The sequence below is a fragment of the Palaemon carinicauda genome, chromosome 9 (genome assembly GCF_036898095.1).
Source record: "Palaemon carinicauda isolate YSFRI2023 chromosome 9, ASM3689809v2, whole genome shotgun sequence".
Classification (NCBI taxonomy): Eukaryota; Metazoa; Arthropoda; class Malacostraca; order Decapoda; family Palaemonidae; genus Palaemon; species Palaemon carinicauda.
Window position 1 is genome coordinate 75628149 of NC_090733.1, and position 24474 is coordinate 75652622.

The 24474-nt window shown below is 34.1% G+C and overlaps 1 protein-coding gene across 1 annotated transcript in view; it reads right to left on the reverse strand.

Moving 5' to 3' along the window:
• Positions 1 to 2161: 2161 nt before the first annotated feature.
• LOC137646492 (alpha-1-inhibitor 3-like) overlaps positions 2162 to 24474 on the reverse strand; it is an 83294-nt gene continuing 60981 nt past the window's right edge. The window contains exons 10-27 of the mRNA XM_068379597.1: positions 23882 to 24061; positions 21745 to 21919; positions 21457 to 21630; positions 20314 to 20378; positions 19283 to 19343; positions 17033 to 17240; positions 14773 to 15001; positions 12810 to 13033; positions 12294 to 12376; positions 11817 to 11938; positions 11329 to 11479; positions 11055 to 11188; positions 8890 to 8994; positions 5409 to 5682; positions 4469 to 4620; positions 4026 to 4238; positions 3422 to 3826; positions 2162 to 2440 (exon numbers count right to left, since the gene is read on the reverse strand). Of these exons, the coding sequence (XP_068235698.1) occupies positions 2399 to 2440; positions 3422 to 3826; positions 4026 to 4238; positions 4469 to 4620; positions 5409 to 5682; positions 8890 to 8994; positions 11055 to 11188; positions 11329 to 11479; positions 11817 to 11938; positions 12294 to 12376; positions 12810 to 13033; positions 14773 to 15001; positions 17033 to 17240; positions 19283 to 19343; positions 20314 to 20378; positions 21457 to 21630; positions 21745 to 21919; positions 23882 to 24061 (2997 nt within the window). The 3' untranslated portion in view covers positions 2162 to 2398. The remainder of the gene's footprint in view (positions 2441 to 3421; positions 3827 to 4025; positions 4239 to 4468; positions 4621 to 5408; positions 5683 to 8889; positions 8995 to 11054; positions 11189 to 11328; positions 11480 to 11816; positions 11939 to 12293; positions 12377 to 12809; positions 13034 to 14772; positions 15002 to 17032; positions 17241 to 19282; positions 19344 to 20313; positions 20379 to 21456; positions 21631 to 21744; positions 21920 to 23881; positions 24062 to 24474) is intronic.

Below are 24474 nucleotides of genomic sequence, written 5' to 3' on the forward strand. Positions count from 1 at the left end.
GATGTTCCAGAGGAGGATCTGTTACTAAGTAAAAAGGGTTAGAATAGTTAGAAAAGAAAAACCTAACAAGTCAATAATATTTCCTTATAAAAAGGGCTGAAAATCTGCCAGATTTTGAGGGCAAGGCCCTTGACAGTGGTGCTGAAAGGCGCCCTACAGCAGCCTACACAGTAGAGGTAGCACAAGGCAGCCCCTACAGGCAGGAATCCTGGCGAAATTGGTGGGGCGGCGATCTCTGTAGCCCTACAGAAAATTTCAGCCGAGAATCTCAGCCAGGTAGAGAAGGCAGCAAAAAGCAACAGTTAGCAGCAGCTAAAATCCCAGGGGGAGGCAGCGGGGGATCGGCAGTCAGTCAGGCGAGACAGCTCAGCAGCAGCAGCAGGCATGAGGTCCTCTCTCTGTGGGAGCAGAGTGAGAACTGTGCTTAGACAATGTTGTGGATTACAGTATAGCCAACAGTTCTTGTTGGCACGGGCCATCCCCTTGGTCGGCCCGTAGCTTAGACAATCTCTTCTTGAAGTTTATATACCCATGTATGGGCGGAGTTAATTACAGTGGGCAGTGGTCATCTCCATAGAAGGCGTTCTTTTTAACAATTCTGCAGCTCTATTGGCTTCCTCAAAAAATGCCCACTTCGATCACACCATGGTAGCTTCTAGAAGAATTTTTGATGCAATCTGGACCACGTGTTAAGTCGTAACAAAAAGGCAGCATGAGTCCTTCCATGATGACATATATCCAAAACAAGGATTTCCCTCAGGCTCGGTTTCTCAAAATATGCTGACTCCACTAATTAAGACGATGATATGTTGGTTAAAACAGGACAAAGTCTCCTTATCACGGCAGGCGTCCTCGGCGAGGCTTGGCTTACTTCCAAAAGGTTGTCGACAATGAAGTGATGACAGGATTGCCCAAACAGGGCCATAGTCGAATCTCGTCTTGCCTCGCTGCTCACACTGGGAATAGATATTTTTGTCTTTTATAATATCCTTTTAAAAGTATTATGCCTATGCATGATAGTTGTAATCATTTTTTTTTTTTTTTTGGTAACTTTAATGGACATTTGTTATTGTCAGGTTACTTGAAATATATTCCACTTTTTAATTGGTGCCAAAACATTATTTTTTATTTCAATGACTTTTTGATTATTCATTTTATGTACATTTTGATTAACCCTTTCATTCTTGGGATAACCCCGTTCACAATGTCATTTTGTAAGTTATTCCCATTATATTTCACTTTATTTTTTCATTAATTCTTTGTTTATGAGCTACAGTTTTGCGAATTGTTAAGTTAGCCTTACAAAAATCGTGTAAATCTTATTCATAGTCATTTCACTTTACTTTTGATTTCAGATGTTTTCTTAATTAACCCCTTGTTTATGAGCCATAACATCATCTAGCTTTACACATCCTAATAAGCTAGCCTTACAAAGATCATGTAAATTTTGTGAATAAAAAGCATAGGATAGTTTAAAGTGATCATCGATATAAACTAAATCCATCTCCTTTCCCGTGATTGGTAGCATTTTTGGCCACTCCTCCCATAGAGATGGGCAAAGGTGGGTTACCCTTCCCATTCTGACTCACTGGGTAGGCCAACTTCGGACTCTTCACTTCTTCTAGATCTGTCTAAGTCCAGCTCGTCATCTGAATGTTTTCTAAATAAAATCCTCCTCAAAGGACCATAGAAAGATGTGGTGGCATGTTGTATGGAGTGATGGGTTTAGGAATGATGTGGGATGTCTGGGAGTGCAAAATCAATGTGTGGGAGGTTGTAGATCTGGCTTATGGAGATGGGTTTAGTGGCTAAGTTTATGCTGCTGACATCAACAACAACCCCTTCTTCCTCCCTTTTCCCACCAAAAACCTATGTCTTTCTGTAATTCAAATAGAATCTGAATTTTGACGACAATTCAGTTAATTGTCCCATCAGAACATACTCCCTTCCTGAAGAAGGTTTATCATCGGCAAAAAGAAGCTCGTGAAATTTACTCAGACTAAGCTTCTCACTTTGCTTTGCCATTGTATTCCCTCTTTCAGCAGAGATTTTCAAACCAAGAATGTATTTCCAATTGTATCTCAAGACAAACGGCTTACATCAACATTACTCCTGTTACCTTACTCTTGGGCACTTAAACATATTCAATGTATTTTTAAAATTTTATTGATGACATTAACCCATTATTTGAAAAATCCAAAACCCGATCAGGAAAATAAAGTCTATAACATAATTTGATTTGAAATTGCAAAATTCATTCCTATCACAGAATGCACACTAACTACTGTATTTCTTTGTAAAAGAAAATCTTGAGTCTTGTTCTAGTGTCACTCAAGTCATACTTTAAAAAGAAATTCTCTTGAAATTATCCATCGAAGGCCACGGAAGAGAGATGCTTCTATATCCGCCGGCAATCTTCTGGGGCTGGTAAGATGTAATTCTGCAGGGGAAAAAAATAGGTAGCTTTTAAATACCTTTCTTACACAATAACTGCAAGTTGTATTATTTCCACGATCCCTCGGCAGATGAGATGGCAGACCATCGTTACCAACAATAATTTTGAGTGGTAAAACATTACTACCAACCATTGATTTGGCTGATAAAAGTCTTATAGGCCCTGAAATGTGATATTACCATCTGTCAACTATATAACTGGGATAGCCCATCAATGGTATTCTGAGGAAGAAAGAATATTATAAAAAATAGGGTGGAAAAGGGTCGTTGGCATTTCTCATTGAGTGCTGTCGCTTATTTCATAGTTTTCTTAGTCTTCATTACTAACATAGGTTTGACAGCTAACTGCATACACGACATTTATATATCCAAATATACCCTTCAGGCATACATTCTTTACAAAGTTTGATCTTATGAAATCATAATTTTCTTGCAATATATACATTCCTTCTTAAGCAAGATTCTACTAAAAAGTACTCTGTCACACAACCACAAATTCTCCTTACAACCTCTGCAGTATTTTAATTTTTGTCTAAGTACCTCAAAACAATTCATGCATGTTTCTTCAAACACTTATTCCTTTTACAATGTATTTCCTTTTTACGAGGAAAAGGATATAGATGTCTGAAAATATGGCCATTGTGTACATTTGACATGTTCTTAGTGGTCAACCTCTGCTGAAATTTCTCAATAACTTTTCTATAGTCGAAGACTTTGCAAGTAGATTTATTGAAACTATTGATATGAGAGATTTTTTACAAATTCCATTGAGTTCCAATTCTCCTGAATTACCAAAATATTGATGTACAGTATACATTTCTATGAGTATAAAAGTGTTCTTATATACTTGATTAATGAAAACTTATAAAAGCATTACCTCAATGTAATCAAACTATTATTGATAAGTCAGATAAAGTAATTATAGCATTTCAGAATACACATGATACCTCTGAATAACATATCTTACCTCTGAAATGAAGAACTCGGGTTGATAGTAGTCGTAGACCAGAACAGTCCCTGGTTTCACATTTTCAACATCTACTTCCCTAATTATCTTAAAGTTGATGCACGTTGCCTCGGCTGTTAACTCCTCAATGTAGAAAGATACTTTGCTGCCATCAACTTCATATCGTTTGATGACTGAGGGGTTTTTGCTTACGATTAACTTGAGATCCTCCTTTTCTGGAATGTAGCCGGAGACTAAATTCACTTCAATGACGGCCATGTTGGATTTACCATCTGGGAGTTGATAAGATGCACATGCAGTGATGAGTTTAGTCTTGCAATTATTGTCTAATGCTGTTCTTGAATTTACTGTGAGATCAAAGGCATCGCTGGCCTCAGGCTCTGGAATGTTGTACCGGTAGACGGCCTGGAGAGGGAAAGACTTTGTTGTACTATACTTTTGTTGTATGATAATTAGTTAAAAGTAGATTTATAATTAGTTATAATTGGTTAAAAATATATCTATTTTCTGCGTCCCAGCACATATTTCACAGTGAAAAAACTTTGTAAAATTGCCAAAAATAAAACCAAGGCTGTAGTTAAACTGAAATTATAATGTACGTTACCTGTACTACTGCACATCCTTGTCCCTCCATACCAAAAGTGATATTAGTTGGGAACGTTACAAGTCCCACCATCTGTTGTAGAAGATTATTGGAATCGTTTACGGAGAAGGAATGAGATACATTTTTAGCTTCCATTGTAATTGTTACATCCAAAGGTCCTTGGTGGAGGAAAGATTCATACTTGGCCATAGCCTGGAGAGCCATAACAGTGTCCTGTAAGAGGTAAAACTATTAGTTTCATGTCCCTTTAAAAAAAGTTTTAGTTAGATAATATTTAAAAATGCTAGTAAATCTAAGGCAGGGCATTTGAGACCTGTTTCATAGTGTTTGTTTATTTTTAAGATGATGTGATTTCATACCCCTTTAAAAAATACGACTTTTACGTTGCTCACATTTCCTCTCATATGCTATTCAATGCACCGATTAAATCTGACAGATTTTACCTGAGTTGAATAAAATCCGCCGTATCCATTCCTCTGGGTCATGATCCACTTCACAATCTTTCGCACTTGTGGTTCATACGTTTCAAAGTCATGTTCCACAAAGGCCAATATGGCATAAGCAGCTGTTTCAAGTTCAACTGCTTTACTTTTACCTAAGGAAAATAAATTGATAGCAATTAGATTTTGACAATGAAATATCAATATGCACACAAAATTAAGCCATGTTAAGTATTGTCAATAAAATATGTTTGATTAAACAATGTTAATCATTAGTTAACCATAAGGAAACCAACTGGTTTTAAAAATAACATCCTCTGTGTATTGAAAATACCCAAAAATATAGAAAAAACTGATGAGTTGAGAAATAATAAAAGTTTTTATATAATATTGAGACTTTAAAGCAATATAATAGTGTGAATTTGGGTACCCATCATATATATATACTGTATATATATATATATATATATATATATATATATATATATATATATATATATATATATATATATATATATATATATGTATATATATATATATATATATATATATATATATATATATATATATATATATATATATATATATATATATATATACATGTGTGTGTGTGTACACACACAAACACACACATACAGTAGGCTTCCACTTGCAATGAATTCATATAATATCATCAAGTTTGATATATTCTTGATATTTAATCTAAACCTTTAGTTGGACACTTGAGAATTGCGTGAGGCCTAGGATGAAGGTGATCGTGTAAACCTCCTAGGGGGCAAGGCCAATAGATGAAGCGTGTAGGAGGAACCAGATTTTATGAAAGTACCATGGCCTGAAATGCCAAGGGTCAGGGTCTGCTTTTCCCCCCACTAGGTTTTGAATACATCCAATAGCATGAACAAATAAGATGGAATAAGAGAGAAAAAGGATGAAATTCACTCACTTGGGGATTTTGGTAGCTCCCAGTAAGTAGCGTTCTTCGTCACGACAGCGAGCTTAAGTAATTCGTCGATTGTTTCTTGAGCCCGAGGATGCTTTGCAAGGGAGAGGGCATAAGCCTTTAAGGCCAATGTGTATGGATCAGAAGAGACATTAGAATTGATACACTTTTGAGCTAATTCAATGGTAGGACTTGAAGGATCCTCAGCAGCTTCTAGTAAGGAAATCATCACATATGTTGTTAAGGGGATAGAGTTGTTTCCACTATCAATTCCTCCCTGAAAGATAGAATAAAAATGCCATAAAGTACAGATAAAAGTTGTCATTCACCAATTTTCATATTTTACCATCAGAGCAACTGTAATAAACAGTCATAGTGACATTTAAGGGATATTTAAATAATAATAAATTTCTCAATGATCATTCGGTAAGGTATTATACACTATAATTTCTAATAAATCTAATTCGATACACTTAGGAAGTATATATACTGTATATGTGTGTGTATATATACGTATATACGGTAAATATATAAAAGTAGAAAAACCACTGGAGCTATGAATAATAAAGGACCAGGTATGAAATGCTATTGTGTATTACTTATACATCTTCAGGGTACAAAGGGAATTAAAGATTAAGACAGTACAAAACTAAAACTCCAAAACAGAGATTAAAGTAACAGAACCCCATTATTGCGAACAATTAGTAATCTTTAAGGAATGATTGTAGTTAAGTTGTAGTTAAGGTGTAACTATTAGTGAAACTTCCCAAATACTTCAAGAACACTCAAAATGCTGGCAGTGTAACAAACAATAAATTAAGAATTTTTATGATTAGATTAATGTCTAGTTTAAAGAAACCAGAAATAAGATTTAAAACATGACTATCATAACATTTAACAAAAGTAGATTTAATAATATCCATTTTAACGATAGGAAGCGGGAGGTGAAAATAGTAGAAATCATAATTGATTTTAACACATTCAAAACCAATTTGACCGACTTCACTAATAGTTTAATCTAATTTTAAAATTGATTTACCATGGAAGAAAATACAATAAACCTTACCTTTTTAGGCACTAACATTTTATAGGGAAAATGTATTACGAGAAATAACAAACTATGTAATTTTCCATATATATGTATACACACACACACACACACACACACATATATATATATATATATATATATATATATATATATATATATATATATATATATATATATATATATATATATATATATATATACATACACAGTATATGTATACACACACATATATATATAATATATGTATATATATATATATATATATATATATATATATATATATATATATATATATATATATATATATATATATATATATATATATATGTAATATTTCATAATAGGATTAAGGGAATAAACTAAATTCTTTATAATCAAAGAAAATCAGTCCTGAAATAATGTTTTAAAACCTCTCTCAAATCTATCTTAACACCTTTATTATTATTATTATCATTGTTATTATTATTATTATTATTATTATTATATTATTATTATTATTATTATTATTATTATTATTATTATTATTACTAGTTAAGCTACAACCCTGGTTGGAAAAGTAAGATGGGATAGGACCAAGGGATCTAACAAGGAAAAATAGCCCAATGACGAAAGGAAATAAGGAAATAAATAAACGATATAAGAAGTAATGAACAATTGAAATAAAATATTTAAAAACAATAACAACATCAACACAGATAATTCACATTTAAACTATAAAAAGACTTATGTCATCCAGTTCAACATAACATTTGCTGCAAGTTTGAACTTTTGAAGTTCCACTGATTCAACTACCCGATTAGGAAGGTCATTCCACAACTTGGTAACAGCTGAAATAAAACATCTAGAATACTGTGTAGTCTTGAACCTCATAATGGAGAAGGCCTGACTATTAGAATTAACTGCATGCTTAGTACTACTGTACGAACAGGATGAACTGTCCGGGAAGATCTGAATGTAAAGGATGGTCAGAATTATAAAAGATCTTATGCAACCTGCATAATGAACTAATTGAACGACGGTGTCAGAGATTAATATCTAGATCAGGAATAAGAAATTCAATAGACCGTAAGTTCCTGTCCAACAATTTAAGATGAGAATCAGCGGCTGAAGACCAGACAGGAGAACAATACTCGAAACAAGGTAGAACGAGAGAATAGAAAGATCACCGAAAATCTTAAAAGACTTTCTTAATAAGCCAATTTTTTGGGCAGTTGAAGAAGACACAGACCTAATGTGTTTCTCGAAAGTAAATTTACTGCCGAGAATCACACCTAAAATTTTAAAAGTCATACAGAGTTAAAGAAACATTATCAATGCTTAGATCCGGATGTTAAGGAGCCACTGTCCTTGACCTACTTACAATCATACTTTGAGTTTTGTTAGGATTCAGCTTCATACCCCTTAATTTGCACCATGTACCAATTTTAGATAGATCTCTGTTCAGGGATTTAGCAACCCCAGACCTACATTCAGGAGAATGAATTGATGCAAAGAGAGTGGCATTATCAGCATAGGCAACAAGCTTGTTTTCTAGGCTAAACCACATGTCATGTGTGTATACTGTAGTATGAAAAGTAATGGGCCAAGAACAATACCCTGAGGAACACCAGATATCACATTCCTATATTCACCATGGTGCCCATTAACAACAACTCTTTGAGATCTATTACTTAAGAATTCAATAATGATGCTAAGGAACGACGCACCCACTCCCAACTGTTTGAGTTTGAAAACAAGGACCTCATGATTAACACGGTCAAAGCCCACACTAAAATCAAGGCCAATCATACGAACTTCCTGACTATAATCAAGGGTTTTCTGTGTAGCATTGGAGATTGTAAGAAGGGCATCACATGCTCCTAAGCCTTTACGAAAACCAAATTGCAAACTAGGGAATAGATGATTACCTTCAGCAAACCTATTAAGGCGTTTTGCCAAAAGACTTTCAAAACTTTAGATAATATGGGAGTTATGGAAATTGGGAGGTAATCAGTTGGACTTGAGCTACCACAAACACATTTACATAGTGGAGTAACATTACCAATTCTCCAACAAGTGCTAAAAGCTCCTCTTCTTGCTTGCTAACTTGCTTAAAATAACAGATAACTTTTGAGCTAAGAATAACATTTGGGTTTACACCTCCATAATCATCTGGGTCCATCAAGAGAGTTTTAATTTCAAAATAATGAGCATGTTTTGGCTGGTTATGCTACTGATTCTGCCCATGAGCTGCAGCCAGTTCATTGTCCATAGATAAATTCTTAATGAAATGGATTGAAGTAGTCACATCCTCAAATCGGTTATTCTTAACTTTCAAATCGAAAGGGATTCTTCATCTATCTGGCACTAGCAAAAAAAAAAAAAAAAAAAAAAAAATTGCTGATCACCTTATTAATATAGGAAAATGTAACCCTTATACATGGTTTGTCTTACCTGCATTCCTTTATGAAAAACTTTACCAACAGACAAAAAGCATCCATCTTCATCTTGTTGATTTTGTAACCATCGTCTTGTTTCATTTAAATCAGCTTTGTCAACCTGTGCATACAAAAGAACAATATAAATGATCACCATCTTACAATAAATTGCTCAGATTAAACGTCATCAATATACTGTTTTCTATGACTAAAGAGCTTATTCTATAAACTATTCCTCTCCTTATCTTGATTTTTACATTGTTGTTAGTCATTTCAACTTTATTGAGTTACAAAATTTAATCTGCCAGTCTCTGAGGCTGCAGGAAATCTCCTCAGCCACCAAACGCATAAATGACTAATTTCATAGACATCCTATAAGCTCGAATATGAGATAAATTAGTTTTCCATATACACAAAACTGACCAGATTTATTGGCATCAATGCCACCTGATTAACTTAACCATACTTAAAGCTTTTCATTTTTTCATAACTAAAACTCCATTATCTAATAATAGATTGTCTTATTCTTATCTCTTAAATATCTGAGAGGAACTTTTCCTTTTGCTCAGGAGAGAAATATCTCTCCTTTGGAATCTGAAGTTCTGTTGGCGCTCCTCAGTTTTGAAATTCTAAAAAAAGAAAAAAAAAATATGTCATTTTAATGGCACCAGAAAAGGCTATGGCCATGCATTTTCGAGACCTAAGTCATAGATCTGCCTTTCATGTTCGTTTCCATGCTTTTGTTATTAATTCGTACAAAATGCTTCCCTGTTTAGTAACTATAAATCTGGAGTTAGTTAACGTTATGCATATGGTACACATTTCGAATTCTATCAAGAGATAATTAGAAATGAACCGCAGAGAAAAAAAAAATAATCACATTAAGGAAAAGATTGGAGAAATTTCATCAAACTAGAATTGCAATTTTGTTTATACATGATAAGTCTAATGAGGTTTAGAGTCTGTTCTCAAGACAAAGCGGTCTCCATTACCTGGGTATGATTTTCAAGCTTACATAATGCCAATTAAATTAATTCAATTCATATCAATCTTAAACTCTTCTGAAAATTACAGATCTTCCATATCACACTGGGTAAGATTAGAAAGACCCATGTTTTTGGGGGACATAATTCAACTAGATTCCAGTAACATATGTGAAATCACCTTCTATAAAAATTGCATGTGAAGGCACCTTTGGTACACCAAATTTCTTCCGATGTTTACTGCAGGCAGGCTTATTTGATATCAAACTAGGCATAGTAAACAGAATCAGGGACACTTTGCCAAATTCCCTCCTCATGAAGTTTTCTTCAGACAGTTTAGTTTGAGTTTAAAGAAGAGACTTACTTATCTTTATTATAGGAACTAGAATTAACCCAATCCTGCTTTTCCCGTTATTTAAAGCAATTCAAAGCCTGCCTGGTATCCAGGGTAAAAACTCTGTAGATAAATTCTGGTGCTCTGTCTTTCATTCGTATTCAAGTTATGTTCATACTTCACCATCAAAATCATATGAATTTGATGACAATCAAATAAAAAATCTGCAATTGTATGAATTGTATGCTCACTTTTCTCCTGAGGGTTGACATCTTCAGTGCAAAAAATAAGATGTTTAGTTCAGCAGCATTGAATATTTGAAATGCATTGGTAGTCATCTATGGATAACATTTCACTACTTAAATTTCAGAATCATACCATTTGTTGATCAAATTTAGCTGATAATGCAACTCATAATTATGATCTGGTTATATAACAAATAGTTTGGCTTAGATTTTCAAACATTAGTGGCCCATTGAGTGGTCAACATGTCTTGCATCTTTGAGGTGCTCAAGTCGTAAGATGGCTAATACAAAATATCTATGATATTGAGAAAATGTTTTGTTTTGATTTTTTTTTTGTGTGCGTATAGTCGTTATCGCTCTCCTATTGCACTGATAGCCTGTCTATGCCTGTGTCTACCAGGATTGCTCTGTTTGAATTTTTGTTCCTTCTTTCACTGAAACTGTTGAATGTTTTTATAAAAGCTCGGTGTCTATCAAAATAAAGTCAGTTACGTTTACAAGATTCTCTCAAATAAAACTAAGCTGCTCGCCTGCACACCATGCAGTCCATTTATACAAAAAACATTTTGATAAACTTGTAAGTTGTAAATACCATGAAATCAACGCATTGGATACTCACTAGTATGTAAGGCTGTGCTTGAGCAAATGACTTGAGTACAAAGGCTGTAAGCCAAGTAGAACCTGAGTCATCAGCACTACCAAAGGCACTGAATGCTCCGTTGGGATGTCGATATAGGAGTTCTCTTCGATAACCTGAAAGATAGATTGGTGATACAATTGACATAACATTCTGCATTGCCTTTAGTCTGTTTTCATATTCACGTATCGATTTTTCACAGAATTCATTGATTTATCATTAATTTACATTTTACGATTATAAAAGTTAAGATCACCTGTTCTCATGAATTTTCTTAATTTTTCTGATGCTTCTGGAGTATTTTGTTGTGTGACATCTAAATACTTCATGATGAAGATGTTAGGAACAAAATTCACCATGTTCTGTTCTCCACATCCGTATGGCATGCGGATGAGACTCCCTAAATTCTGGAGTAATAACAAAGGCTTAAACATTCATGAAAAACAATGACACCATGCTGTTAAAATATAGGGGTTCGTACCAGTTTTTTTTCTCTCTTTCAGTATCTATCTGTTTTGATGGTACATAACTACAAGAGTATTTACGTACTTTCTATCATAGAAAAGAATATTTCATGAAAATTATAACTCTGGCTCTGTAAAGTAAAACTGGAACATCAGTTCAAAGTTGATAAGCACACATTATAATTCAAAGTATAATGAACAACCAAAATTTCATTAAAAAAGATTATTGGAGATATGTAAAATCGTAATCAGTTTACAGACAAGAAAAGCACCAACTAACCTCAAGGGAAAGCGCCAAAAGGTCTCCTACGGCAGTAACCCAACCTCTGTCTGAGCCTTCAACTATTACAGGTGGGGCGCTTACCTCCCATACCTCAAATCCATCATCACCAGCCTCAAAATCTAAAGGATATGTTATAAGATGAATATTACACATCACAAGGAACACAGCATATCTTTGAAAAGATATCTATAAAAACATATTTAATGATTTACAAACAATGCTTGATAACAAATTCCTATAATCTCAAAGTATTACACAAAATAAGGTTACAGTATATTGAGGAAAAAATGAAAGTTTGTATTCCAACTGCTTTGCTGATTATGGCGATACCCGAACCCGTTGAACACTTTAAGGTATCCCGACATATAATTAAATATTTGCCATATCGAGTTTTAAAAGTTGATACAAAATAGGTTTATAATTCTTAATACAGCAATATTAGAAGAACAAGGCACAAAACCTATGTTTATTTACCTTCAGAACAAATGTATTTTGTCCAACTTTTCTCTCTTGGGTAACCTTCAGCTTCAACTTTGATAGGTCTGATTATGGTGTCCCTGATAAGGTAAAAGAAAAAAAAGGAATTTTCAAAAACATCCCATAAAAATATTTTTGACAATCAAACTAACAGGACATTTTGATTCTTTTATCTTTCCTTTTTGTAACAATTTGCCAAACTGGAAACTATTTAATTTACCTATTACTTGTTTTCAATTTTACTTATTAAGAGATGAAAAACTAAATTTATTTATAAGAAAAATATGATATTCAAACTTTAAAAAAATTTTGTCTGGCCCAATGAAAAATATTAATTGATTAATCTCCTATCATGAACAAAAGAAAAATCCTTGCCTATGGTATTCTACCTAAATTAAATTTTCGATTATAGAAGAATAAATTCAGCTTGAAAAAGGCGAATAAAAAACGGTAAATGAATCTCGATTATGCAAGTTACAATTAATTTATATTCAGGATATTATTTGTACTTGCCTTTTACTAACTGACTTATCGCCAGTATTGCAGCCGTCAGAGTTGTCATAGTCGATAAAGGCTGTTACAGTGAGATTGACGTCACCCAGAGACAATAAATCGATCTTAACAGTTACAACATCTTTGTCTTGAGCAGCCAAACATGTAGTTCTTTGGCCTTTAACTTCTTCAGTTGGTTCGTCAACTATCAAATACTCTGAACTTTCTTCCAGTCTTATGGTAATCTGGAAATTAAAATCAAATGATATCTATTTACCAAAGCACATCCCCTACTTTTGGGGGTAGCCGACATAAAAAAAAAAGAACAAAAGTGGACTTTTCCTCTCTTTACTCCTCCCAGCCTGACGAGGGATTCAGCCGAGTTTGGTTGGTACTGCTAGGGTGCCACAGCTCATTCTCCCCCATTATCTACCACAAATGAAGCTTTATATGCTGAATCCCCTATTGCTGCTACCTCAGCGGTCACTAAGGCCACCGGAGGAAGCAGCAGGGCCTACTGGAACTGCGTCACAATTGTTCGCCATTCATTCCTATTTCTAGCACTTGCTTTTGCCTCTCTCGCATCTATCCTCCTATCACCTAGAGCTTTCTTCACTCCATCCATCCACCCAAAACTGGCCTTCTTCTTGTACTTCTCCCATCAACTCTTGCATTCATCACCTTCTTCAGCAGACAGCCATTTTCCATTCTCTCAACATGGCCAAACCACCTCAACACATTCATATCCACTCTAGCTGCTAAATCCTTTCTTAAGCCCGTTTTCACACTCACTACTTCGTTCCTAGCACTATATACTCGAGATACACCTGCCATACTCCTCAGGCACTTCATCTCGAACATATTCAATATCTGTCTTTCCGTCACTTTTATTTACCACAATTTTGATTCATACATCATAGTTGGTACAATCACTTTCTCAAACAGAACTCTCTTTACATTCATACCTAACTCTCTTATTCTTTACCACTCCCTTCACTGGCCTCAACACTTTACATCCTTCATTCACTCACTTATGTAGCCTACATCTGCTTCCGTTCCACCATTTGCAGCAGCAACAGACCACAAGTATTTAAACTGATCTACTTATTCACGTAACTCTCCATTCAACATGACATTCAACCAAACACCACCCTCCCTTCTCGTACACCTCATAACGTTACTCTTACCCACATTAACTCCTAACTACATACTCTCACACACCATTCGCCCCAGCTTCTCATCCAAGTCCGCAATCAATACAATATCATCTGCAAACAACTGATTTACTTCCCACTTATGATCACTCTCGTCTATCAATTTCAATCCTTGACCAAGCACTCGAGCATTCACCTCTCCCACAATTCCATCAAAAAACAAATTGAACAAGCGTGGAAACATCTCGCATCCTGTCTCAGCCCCACTCTCACTGGAAACCACTCGCTTACTTCATTTTCTATCCTACCACACGCTTTACTGCCTATATAGAAACTCTTCACTGCTAGCAACAACCTTTCACCAATTCCATATAACCACATCACATTCACATTGTCTCCCTATTAACTCTATCATAAGCTTTATCCTTTTTCTAAAATGACATAGATGTAAATTATAAAACGATTCTCTAACTTCTAGGAGTATTTTTTCTAAGTCTGCATCACAACTGCAAGGTAATCATTCTAGATTTAGACATTATTACTCTAGAATCTATTTCATATTTACCTCTTACCACATATTTACGTGAATACAGGAAAAATGTATAACATTTATCTCAAAATTAAAGCTAAAAACAATTTTACATTATCATCTGAAATAGCACCTCTAGTTGAATAACCATTAAAAAAAGAAGTTGATCTTAGAAATCTATGAGTTGATGAAAATTCGTTTATAAAAGGAAGATATAATGATATTACTATGAAACTACAAAAACATTCTGGCATAATCTTCACTGTATACTATTATTAATATTTGTAATAATCAATTTTACTGGTAAAGTTTGCTTGAGATAATTGAAGACTGAAATCTTGACGGGAAGGATTTCGCCTCTCTTGACGGATGGTGGGAGGGTGAGGTCAACGAAGAATGGTAAGAAGGATGTAATTGAAGATTCTTGTGAAACTCCGATGCCCTCATTAGGAAGGACACAGACAGCACTCCCAACCCATTCCGTTATGGTGTCTGGCACAGTAACTGTTCGATTGTAAACTCCAGTTGACCTGAAAATACAATGGTCATAGATATAATGTTTACGCTTACCACCAACCCAGTGTAACATTTCATCATTTCATATTCCTTGCATGAGGTAACAGGTCTTTTAAAATTCATAATCCTTACGAAAGATTATAGCTTCCCGAATGAATGTTATATTGAAATTATAAAAAAGAAAAAAAAAAAAAACTCTAACCAGATTGCTCTATAAAATAAATGTAACTACTTCATTTGTTTTAGATAAAGAAAATAATCCATAACACAGGAAAGGCTAGGTTTTATAGAATATTTCCAGTTTTCACTGGATTTTGTGCATATAAAATCTGACTGAACATTATCCAATGGAAAGCGATAAAACTGGAGTAGTAATCAAGGTTCACCAATTCCACCAACATGTTATAAAAGTTCATCGTTCTAGTGAATAATTTTACGTAATTTAAAATTCCCACAGAGAAAAAAAAAACGTATTCGTTGAAATGCGTAAGGTCACATGAACCTTATGCTTTCGGGGTGCCCCCTATTTTGACCATTAAAGTGTGTGGCAATGTCAACAAATGTTCCAAAAACACTTTGTCAGAAAGCATTGTTCTACTTACGGTGACACCTAACTCAAAGGTGAACAATTATTTTCAACCTTGCTTGGCTTCCTCACCTGAAGCCCTGGCTGATCCTATATCCAAAATTCCACAATCACATGGGAAAGCCAACCTTAATAACAGCCACTTATCGAGAATAGATATTGAACCCGCATACCCTGCCAAATGAAGAAGTCAGCAAAACCAATGAGAATCCTGGCAAAGCACAGGAACCCTGCAGGCTAACTCGATTCATTATCATTATCAGTGTACAAAACCCGTTAAAAATGACTGCTGCATATTTAGATATGCATACACACATATTCAACCTTTCCCACCCCATCCCCTTTACTAACTACAACTCCTCTTACCAGGGTATGGATACTTCCTCTACCCCACCACCGCCCTGAGGGATAGAGGGAGGCCAGTGGCTATAAGTATTGTTGCTGAGTGTCTGAAAAATATTATATATATATATATATATATATATATATATATATATATATATATATATATATATATATATATATATATATATATATATATATATATATATATATATATATATATATATATATATATATATATATCTCCAGACACTTGCTCTTTCTTATACAGAAGAGATTAAAGGGATGGAGATTTACCAAATCACTGAAACCAACCTTAAATGAGACCCATTGCTTAGTGAAGACTAGTAAACAGCCAGTGAGCGGCATTCCCATTCATTTTTTTTTTTTTTTTTTTTTTTTTTTGTCTATTGAGTAATATATGAATATATTTTGATTTTGCTGATGAATACAATGACTTAGTCCTGGTGATCAGTTTTTTGACAACCACTGAACGACATAATAAAATGCAATATGGGCTACTTTATATTTTTGGGGTGGGGGAGGAGATAGAGTGTTATGACATCACATATTGTTTCAGGTCTTGTATGATGCTGTATGTTGGTAATATTTCTAAATTTAATTAATGGAAACCATTGTTTGGATAAAACGACATAATTTCTGATTATTATTATGCAAGAAGAGAGGGCGTTACCTACCTCTCTCCTACCTGCCAACAGCTAACTTCCATAAAGCCATGTTTTCACAACTGTTTCTAATTCGCGTAGAATATTACGTATATATTAAAGGTCTCAAGATTATATTGTTGTTGAAAATATAAATTAGTTTATGAATGGACAATTTGACAGTTATTTACATTTTCAACAAAATCATTTGTTGAAAAATCCTTTACAACCAACCATCGCCAAACACACTTTTCAAGCTGTAGTATCAACATAGAATAAATCTGAGTTGTCAAAATAGTTCGGTAAAACTGTAACTTCTGAACAACTTAGACTTTGCACAATGATTACCACACGAGTTTATAGTTTATACTTGGAGTAGCAAGTTATACATTATCCTTCCAAAACATAAAATAAGAAATGATCAGAAATTAAGTCTATCGGAAAATACTTACGGAACAACAACAACATCCCAAAGCCATGTTTCAGGGAAATCAGTCCTTATAGATTCGTCCTCACCACTGGAAAACGCAGACTCCTTTTCAAATATATCATTCTCAGCAACAGGTGCACCAAAGTTCACAGGTGCTGCAAAGTCACCAGCACCACCAGAACTACCAAAAGAAGCAGCAGTTGAACCCGAGATGAAGATAGGAAATCGCTCTGAAATAGAAAATAAAATTCTTTCACAAAATTCATAATTAAAAACTTAAATGCTGTTAAGGATGCGTGATTTCAAATTAGAACCAAAAACTGTAAGTAGTCTAAGTAAATTTTTCATGGAATTTTCTGTTCTTCAATGTTAATTGCCAAGTGTTTTGGTATCCTAATAATTGAAAAAAAAAATATTACCAAATTTAAGCATACATAAAAATCCATTCATTAATATATAATCCTTATTATAATTGTAACATTAGATTTGAGCATCAACTGATTTCTATTATTTTTCTTTTTGGTATGGAAACAAGATGATAAAAGAAAATGAGAATATAACTGATGAACATTCATTTCCCTTCAAAGGCCTTATTACCATTTGTACTGAAATGAAAAATCTATATCTGTCTATCAAAATATCGACAGAAGGTCCTTAACTTACAAACATTCGGAGATACAAACACAAATGCAACTGAAATCATAAATCTCAGGTATTGTATCAAATGTCTGTATACTGCAATAAGAAAAAGAAATACTGTAATAAAACAATATATCATTTAATACAGTAAACAAAACAACATTTGCAATAACCTGATATTTATTTCATATGAAACAGGTCTATTTGTTGACTTTTAAAGCTGGATTTCGTAGGTATGGGAGTCAAGTTAGGTTAGGCCTACCCTAGGCAAAAATGCGACCAAATTCGACTTACAAACAGCTTCTTGAAACCTATTAAGTTTGTATATTGAGGACCTATACATATTGCTACTTATGACTGTCATTCTGACCATACAATACTGTCTTAGCAAGGACATTTTGGATTGCTACGAGCCTTGGGGGACCCTGCCCAGAGCCTCACCACCTATCCACACATCCTAAATCACTCTGCTCTAAGTAAGGCCTCTCTTTTCCAGATGACCCCGCGAAACCAGAGTGCTATATGGCACCGCTAATGTGAGGGAGGAAAAAGCAAGAGTAGGTTTTAACCAAGGGGATCAGAGGTCAATGCCAAGTAGGAGAACCTACAAGTTTCCCCTATCTGAAGGATCAGAGAGTGTCACACGATCGTACATAGTAACGACATTTTTCTTTTTTGTATATATTATCCTTTGTATCTTCGCTCTCCCCCCACCATGACAAGTTGCTGTCAGTGCGAGGGGAGAGCGAAGATACAAAGGATAATATATACAAAAAAGAGAAATGTCGTTACTGTGTACGCTCGTGTGATACACGAGTGGTACACAGTCGAAGGAGGGGTACACGGTCGGAAGGGAATGTGATCATTCCTACACTTCGCCGGTGACACACTATCTTGCAAGGCCCTCCGTCCAAGGAGTGACCAAGTCTTTCCATCAACGTAAGGATCTACATGAGAACATCACATCATAGTGCACTCATATTAACCGAGTTCTTAAATTGGCATAAGCATAAAAATATAAAATAAAGTCTGCCACTTTTCAAACATAGTATGCACTATGTCAGTTAAATCACCTAAGATTTGCGAGTAGCGTGTTTGTATAAATTTGATTTAACATCCAGGTGGTGGTGAACAAGCAATAAAAATTGTCATATCATATATGTATGTAGTATTTAAAGTATTCAGAAAATGAATTGAGCAATCAGAATATTCAGAACACAAAGATTGGTACTACAATAGATACTCTATTTTACAAAAAAAAAAAAAGAAAAAAAAATATGTTTAATGTCTTAAATCTAGCACTGGAATCATTAGATAACCTTTGGTGTAAGTTATAAATTCTAAGTAAAATTCTTTTCTAGTCTAGTATACTTGAAAAAAATAATTGACGGTCTTGTAAATCTGTGATTACTTTAGACAAGAGTCACCGCTAGTCTGGAAAATCTGTAATGACCTTGGTCAAAAAGCAATGCTGGTCTGGAAAATCTGCAATAATCTTTATACCATTTGCATCAAAGGTTTTTCACGTTTTTAGAAACTTAGAATTTTGCTTTTATCTTTATCTTGCGCAAAAGAAGTAATCTATCTGAAAAAGGCCAAAGCAAAATGTATTTCTTTCATCTCTATCTCTTACCTGTTCTCTCACACGGTCTTGTCTCAACAGTTTGATCAGTGAAGACGTAGACACCAGATTCCTAGAAGGCAAAAAAATATATTTCAACAGAAAATATGGATACTGTATTGGGATAAAATAATCCACATCATCAAGAATAAATTTCCGGTATATTAGAAGAGTAAAATCACCTATATTGATCATCATTTGGTTACTTAGCTAATACAGTTGGGGATCATCTCTTCTCAAAGAATAATGGAAACTTTAAAAGATGTGTTCAACATGCAAGCTAAAAGAACAAATGGATAGAGTCAGTGCTGAAAACCAAATAAGGGAACAATACTTAGAGTTTAAGGGCTTAACTTCACTCACATAATTTGTACTACATACCAATTAAGAAACTTGGCAATCCCAATACTACTGGAAACTTATAAACAATATTTATTTTCAGTGCCAAACACACAAAGTACTTATAAAACACAAAACTAAATGGGTAAAGAACACCAACCAGAAGAATACCTTAGATTATATTCCTGCATTGACTATAATATTCATCAACTAAACATTAAGAAATATTGAACCAACTCCCATCCCTAGAAGTTTGAAAGTACAGCGTCAGCTTTGTGATTAAACAGATTGAAAGTACTGTACAGACCAATCAAACAAACTTCATGACCAAAATCAGTTATTTCTTGATACTGACAGGGTTTGTCAGAAACAATTGAACATCATCAAGCAATAAGGCAAAAGTTGTTAAAGTACATGATGATGGTCTTTCTTTTAAAAGCCATTATTCTAAAATTGTCTTACCTTCAATAAAGTCTCGTATCTCAAAAACTTACCATTGCTCTGTACTAACAAACTTTGTCACCAGCCCTACACGACTTTATTAAATTCAAATACTTAATTGACCATGGATGCTACTTCAGTTACCTTCAGACAACCTCAAATATTGTTTCAAATATCATCATTAACATGAAAATCATAAAAGTAGGACAACTGCTAAAATTGACTGTTATTGTAAAAAAGAAAAAGTAAAAGAAAATACTCACATCAAACATCTGAAGGGCATCTACATAGAGGGTGTAGTAGTCATAGTATATAGGCCTGACTTCATCTGTAGATAAACGATAGAAGGATCAATATTTTTAGTAATATGTTGGTTTTAATAAAACTTCCACTGTTATTGATGTAGCATACTGTAATAGTATAGGTTATTAATAACATTTAAAACTAATGAACTTAATATGTATGATAACACTTACAGTGACCGATTTCGCTGTAAACATTTGAAAAAAGAATATTCTTCCAGTTTTACTGTACATGCCTTCAGAAGGAAAGGAAATACAGGATTATAATCGCATTATATTGATGAAAACATGAACCATGTGAATAATAGAATACATTTTAACATTTACCCTTGTATAAAAGAAGAAAATGCTAAGACACAGAAAGGATCTATTGCTATTAACTCTAACAAATTATTTCCTATAAAAGGATATTCATATGTGAAGAGAAGGAAAAAAAGAGAAAAAGAAAAAAAAAATAGCGATAGAAATACCACAAACAAATGAGCATACACGTGGATAAACATCAACGTCAGTCAGAAAAACTTGAAGACTTTCCCTGAAGCCTTTACCTTATGGTGAAACCAAGACTTTTCTCACCTATTCCCTTAAAATTTCACTCACAAAGAGCTAGTGCATTTTACATTGCTATAAACTAATTTCTGATAGTGTTGAATAGTGTTGGAGATTTGTGAGGCTAAAACTAGTGAAAAAGGGTTGGAAAAGAGTAATAGCTAGGCATGTTTAAAAGATAACGATGAGTAACTTTTTGATATAGTGAAGTGGATATTAAGGAACCTTCATCGGCTCATAAATTAGTATCTTATACTACAAAATCCGTTTTGTACTACATAGCTTTATATCAAAGTTAGTTTGAAAAGTTTTGACAAATGATAAAGACCAAATGAGATGTATTTTCAGGTCAAATTAAGTTTTAGTCATAAATTTTTGTCTTACTGAATCTAATTGATTGCTGCATTATAATCATCTTTCCTAATAGTTTTATCATGACCTTATTATGTAGCAGTTGACAAATGGTGGAGGATATTTAGTTTTTCCATAAAATAGACAAAGAAGCTCAGAGATTATCAAAACATCTAAAATTCTTTTTAATAACTTCGTATTTACCTTGAACAGAACCGGGAAGCTCTTCCTCATGTTTACGTTGGCAGTATGTATAGTCATCAGTTTGGCGATTGTTATAAGTATTGATGCTGAAATCATCAATAAAGTTGAATAAACTTTCCAAAGAAATTCTATCAGATGCTTGAGAGAGTAACATGGTACTTCTGTCCACAACACCTAAGGGATAAAAGAGCACGAGTCAATTAATGGAAAATTTGTCTCGATATTTTCATAGGAATCATAATATGAATTCGCATATAACAAAACTATTCAAAGTAGGGATATACAGACCAATTCCACAGACTGAATTTGGCTTGGAGGACAGAGAAACAGAGGTATCCTCCCCTGGTTGAGCTCGTTTGACTTCCCAGTTGATGTCTGCAGAATTCCTTAAACATTTCTCAATTTCAATTTCCCTTGCATCTGAAACCACCTCGCCATCTTCTCTTGTATACCAAGCAAGGACCTGGATAACAAACAGATCTTACAGTGAACTAAAACTCTTATTTTCATAATGAACATTGATGCAATCTTTACATTCAAATGATCATCTTACATTGCAAGAGAACGCACCAAGAATACAGATAATGAAGATGAAAACTTAATTATTCAATACAATATCCATTTTCATCAACCAGTATCAACAGGATTCTGGAAGTTTTATTTCAGTTGTGACAGATTGTGGAATGATCTTCATAATCAGTTAGTTGAATCGGTGGAGCTTTAGAAGTTTAAACTTGCAGCGAAGACTTTTATGTTGAACACAGTGACATGAGTCTTCATAGTTTATTATATATGACAGATATATTTTAGCATTGTTACTGATGTTGAGATATTTCATATTCATTATTCATTACTTTGCATATAGTTTATTTTCTTATTGTCTTTCCTCACTGGGCTATTTTGCCCGTTGGAGCCATTGGGCTTATAGCATCATGCTTTTCCAACTAGGGTTGAAACTCAAGAGGTGGCGAACCCGGGAAAGGAGAGTTTCAACAAAGAATCAGATTTAATTGGTTGGGTGTCAGACTTTAACCCTTCTAAATTCTATTGTGGATTTAGGACTTTTTGTGGTTTTTGTATGGCTCCCGCTTTTTCATAACTGGTTTTATATTGCAGTATTCTACCTTTCTACTTTACTCAGGTATGTGTAGAAGTAACAGTACACCAGGCTACAGGTTTTTAGCGAGTTGTGTAAGGGGGGAGAACAGCGGACAGTCATTAGAAAATATTCGGTCATTAAGAAGAGACAAACCTTTAGATGCAACGAAGTATGTTACATATAGATCAAAACTTCATAGGGGACTCTTATATCACAGAGTGTATAAAGGAGAAATGTATATTCCTGATTACAAGAGACAAGCTTTAACAAGGATAAGACTCATGTCACATAGTTTGAAAATTGAATTGGGAAGGTGGAGTAGGATCCCGCGTGAGTTACGTATTTGTGTATGTACGGAAAATCAGGTACAAGATGAGGAACCTGTACTATTACATTGTTCGCTTAGCGCACACATTTGTGCGAAATATCCTAACCTTGATTACTCGGACATTGTAAACTTGTTGAATGAAGGAAACCCAGTAGATCTTTGTAATTATGTATTTGAAATCCTGGATTTTTACAAGAACTAATGATAATAAATAGATTTTTTTTGGGGGGGGGGGGGGGGAGATTACCATGTTATTAATCGGAATTTGTTTGTTTGTTTATAAATTTTTGTGGACATAATATTTTCGCTAAAGTAAATCTGTCTAGTGCAAGATTATTATATATAATTTATGAAGTATCTTTACCTTTGTAAGTTTTTTGTAATATTAAATCAATAAAGTATAAATAATAATAAAGCATCCATTTTGATCCCATTTCATTGTACAAGATTGTCTTAGTTTCATTTGTTTTTTATCCTTATATTTTCCCCATGTAGGAACCATGATGATGCATTTGTTTGCATATCTTTTGCCCATTAGCTAAAGTTACGATCAATATAAACATTGTCAAATGTTATTTTTTCTGCCTAAAAGGTGAATGCCCTCGTGCTAAATCATGCAATTTCTTTACAAGACGTCTCAAACTACATACTGTATTCAAATTTATATAAAATACAAATTTCCATTATGTAATTTTCATGTCATGAAAATAATTCTGACAACGATGCTTCACTGCCTGTTCCTTTAGTTTATTCGACAGTTCTCAATCTCATATCTTATAAAATTCTGTAATGACCATTTAAATTTTTGTTCTGAAGACTTATTTTAAAATTGAATGAGCACTGGCCTCTCTAGATAGCATTAACTTGAACTTGGCTTTTAAATTGATGATACCTTTTCCAATTCAGAATTACAAATGACAATGTTTTCAACTGATCACTATTATTAAAGAAAAATTATGGTTTATCTTGAATAAGAAAGAATATTAATAGTCACTCACCATTGCTTTAGGGGAAACACTATTAGGAAGAGTCAATGATATATTCAAGACTCCTCTAAATATGCCTTCGTGCGGATCTTGAAGAGGCTCTACGAGATGTTCACTCCTAAATGGCAATTCACTCGGTGTCAGCTGATACTCCCTTGTAATGGTGTGCTGAATTTGTCCTCGAGATATTACCTGAAAGTTTAAAGGTTTTTTGAATATTTCATTTTAAAATAAGATATCTTTCTGGTAACTATAAATCACCAAAAGACTAGTTTGTATGCACGTAGACTGCAGTCTAATTCTTTCGATATTATTAGTCCAACTGTATAGCAGGGTCAGCCACTCGTGCCTAACTTTCTTAATTTCTTTTTATTCCTTCCATCTCCTTTCCTCCATCCCACCTCACCTAAATCCCTCCTTGCCACATCCATTCATCTGATCCACCGATGCTCCCCACTCCTCCCCATCACTGGCATGTTCTTAGCTCTCTTGATTGCATCCACCTCAGGCAAATTTCCTTTACCTATTTTATATTACATAAACCAAATATTCTTCTTACATAATTTTAGTTGTGATATTCCAGCAATCCGTCTCACCATCCCATC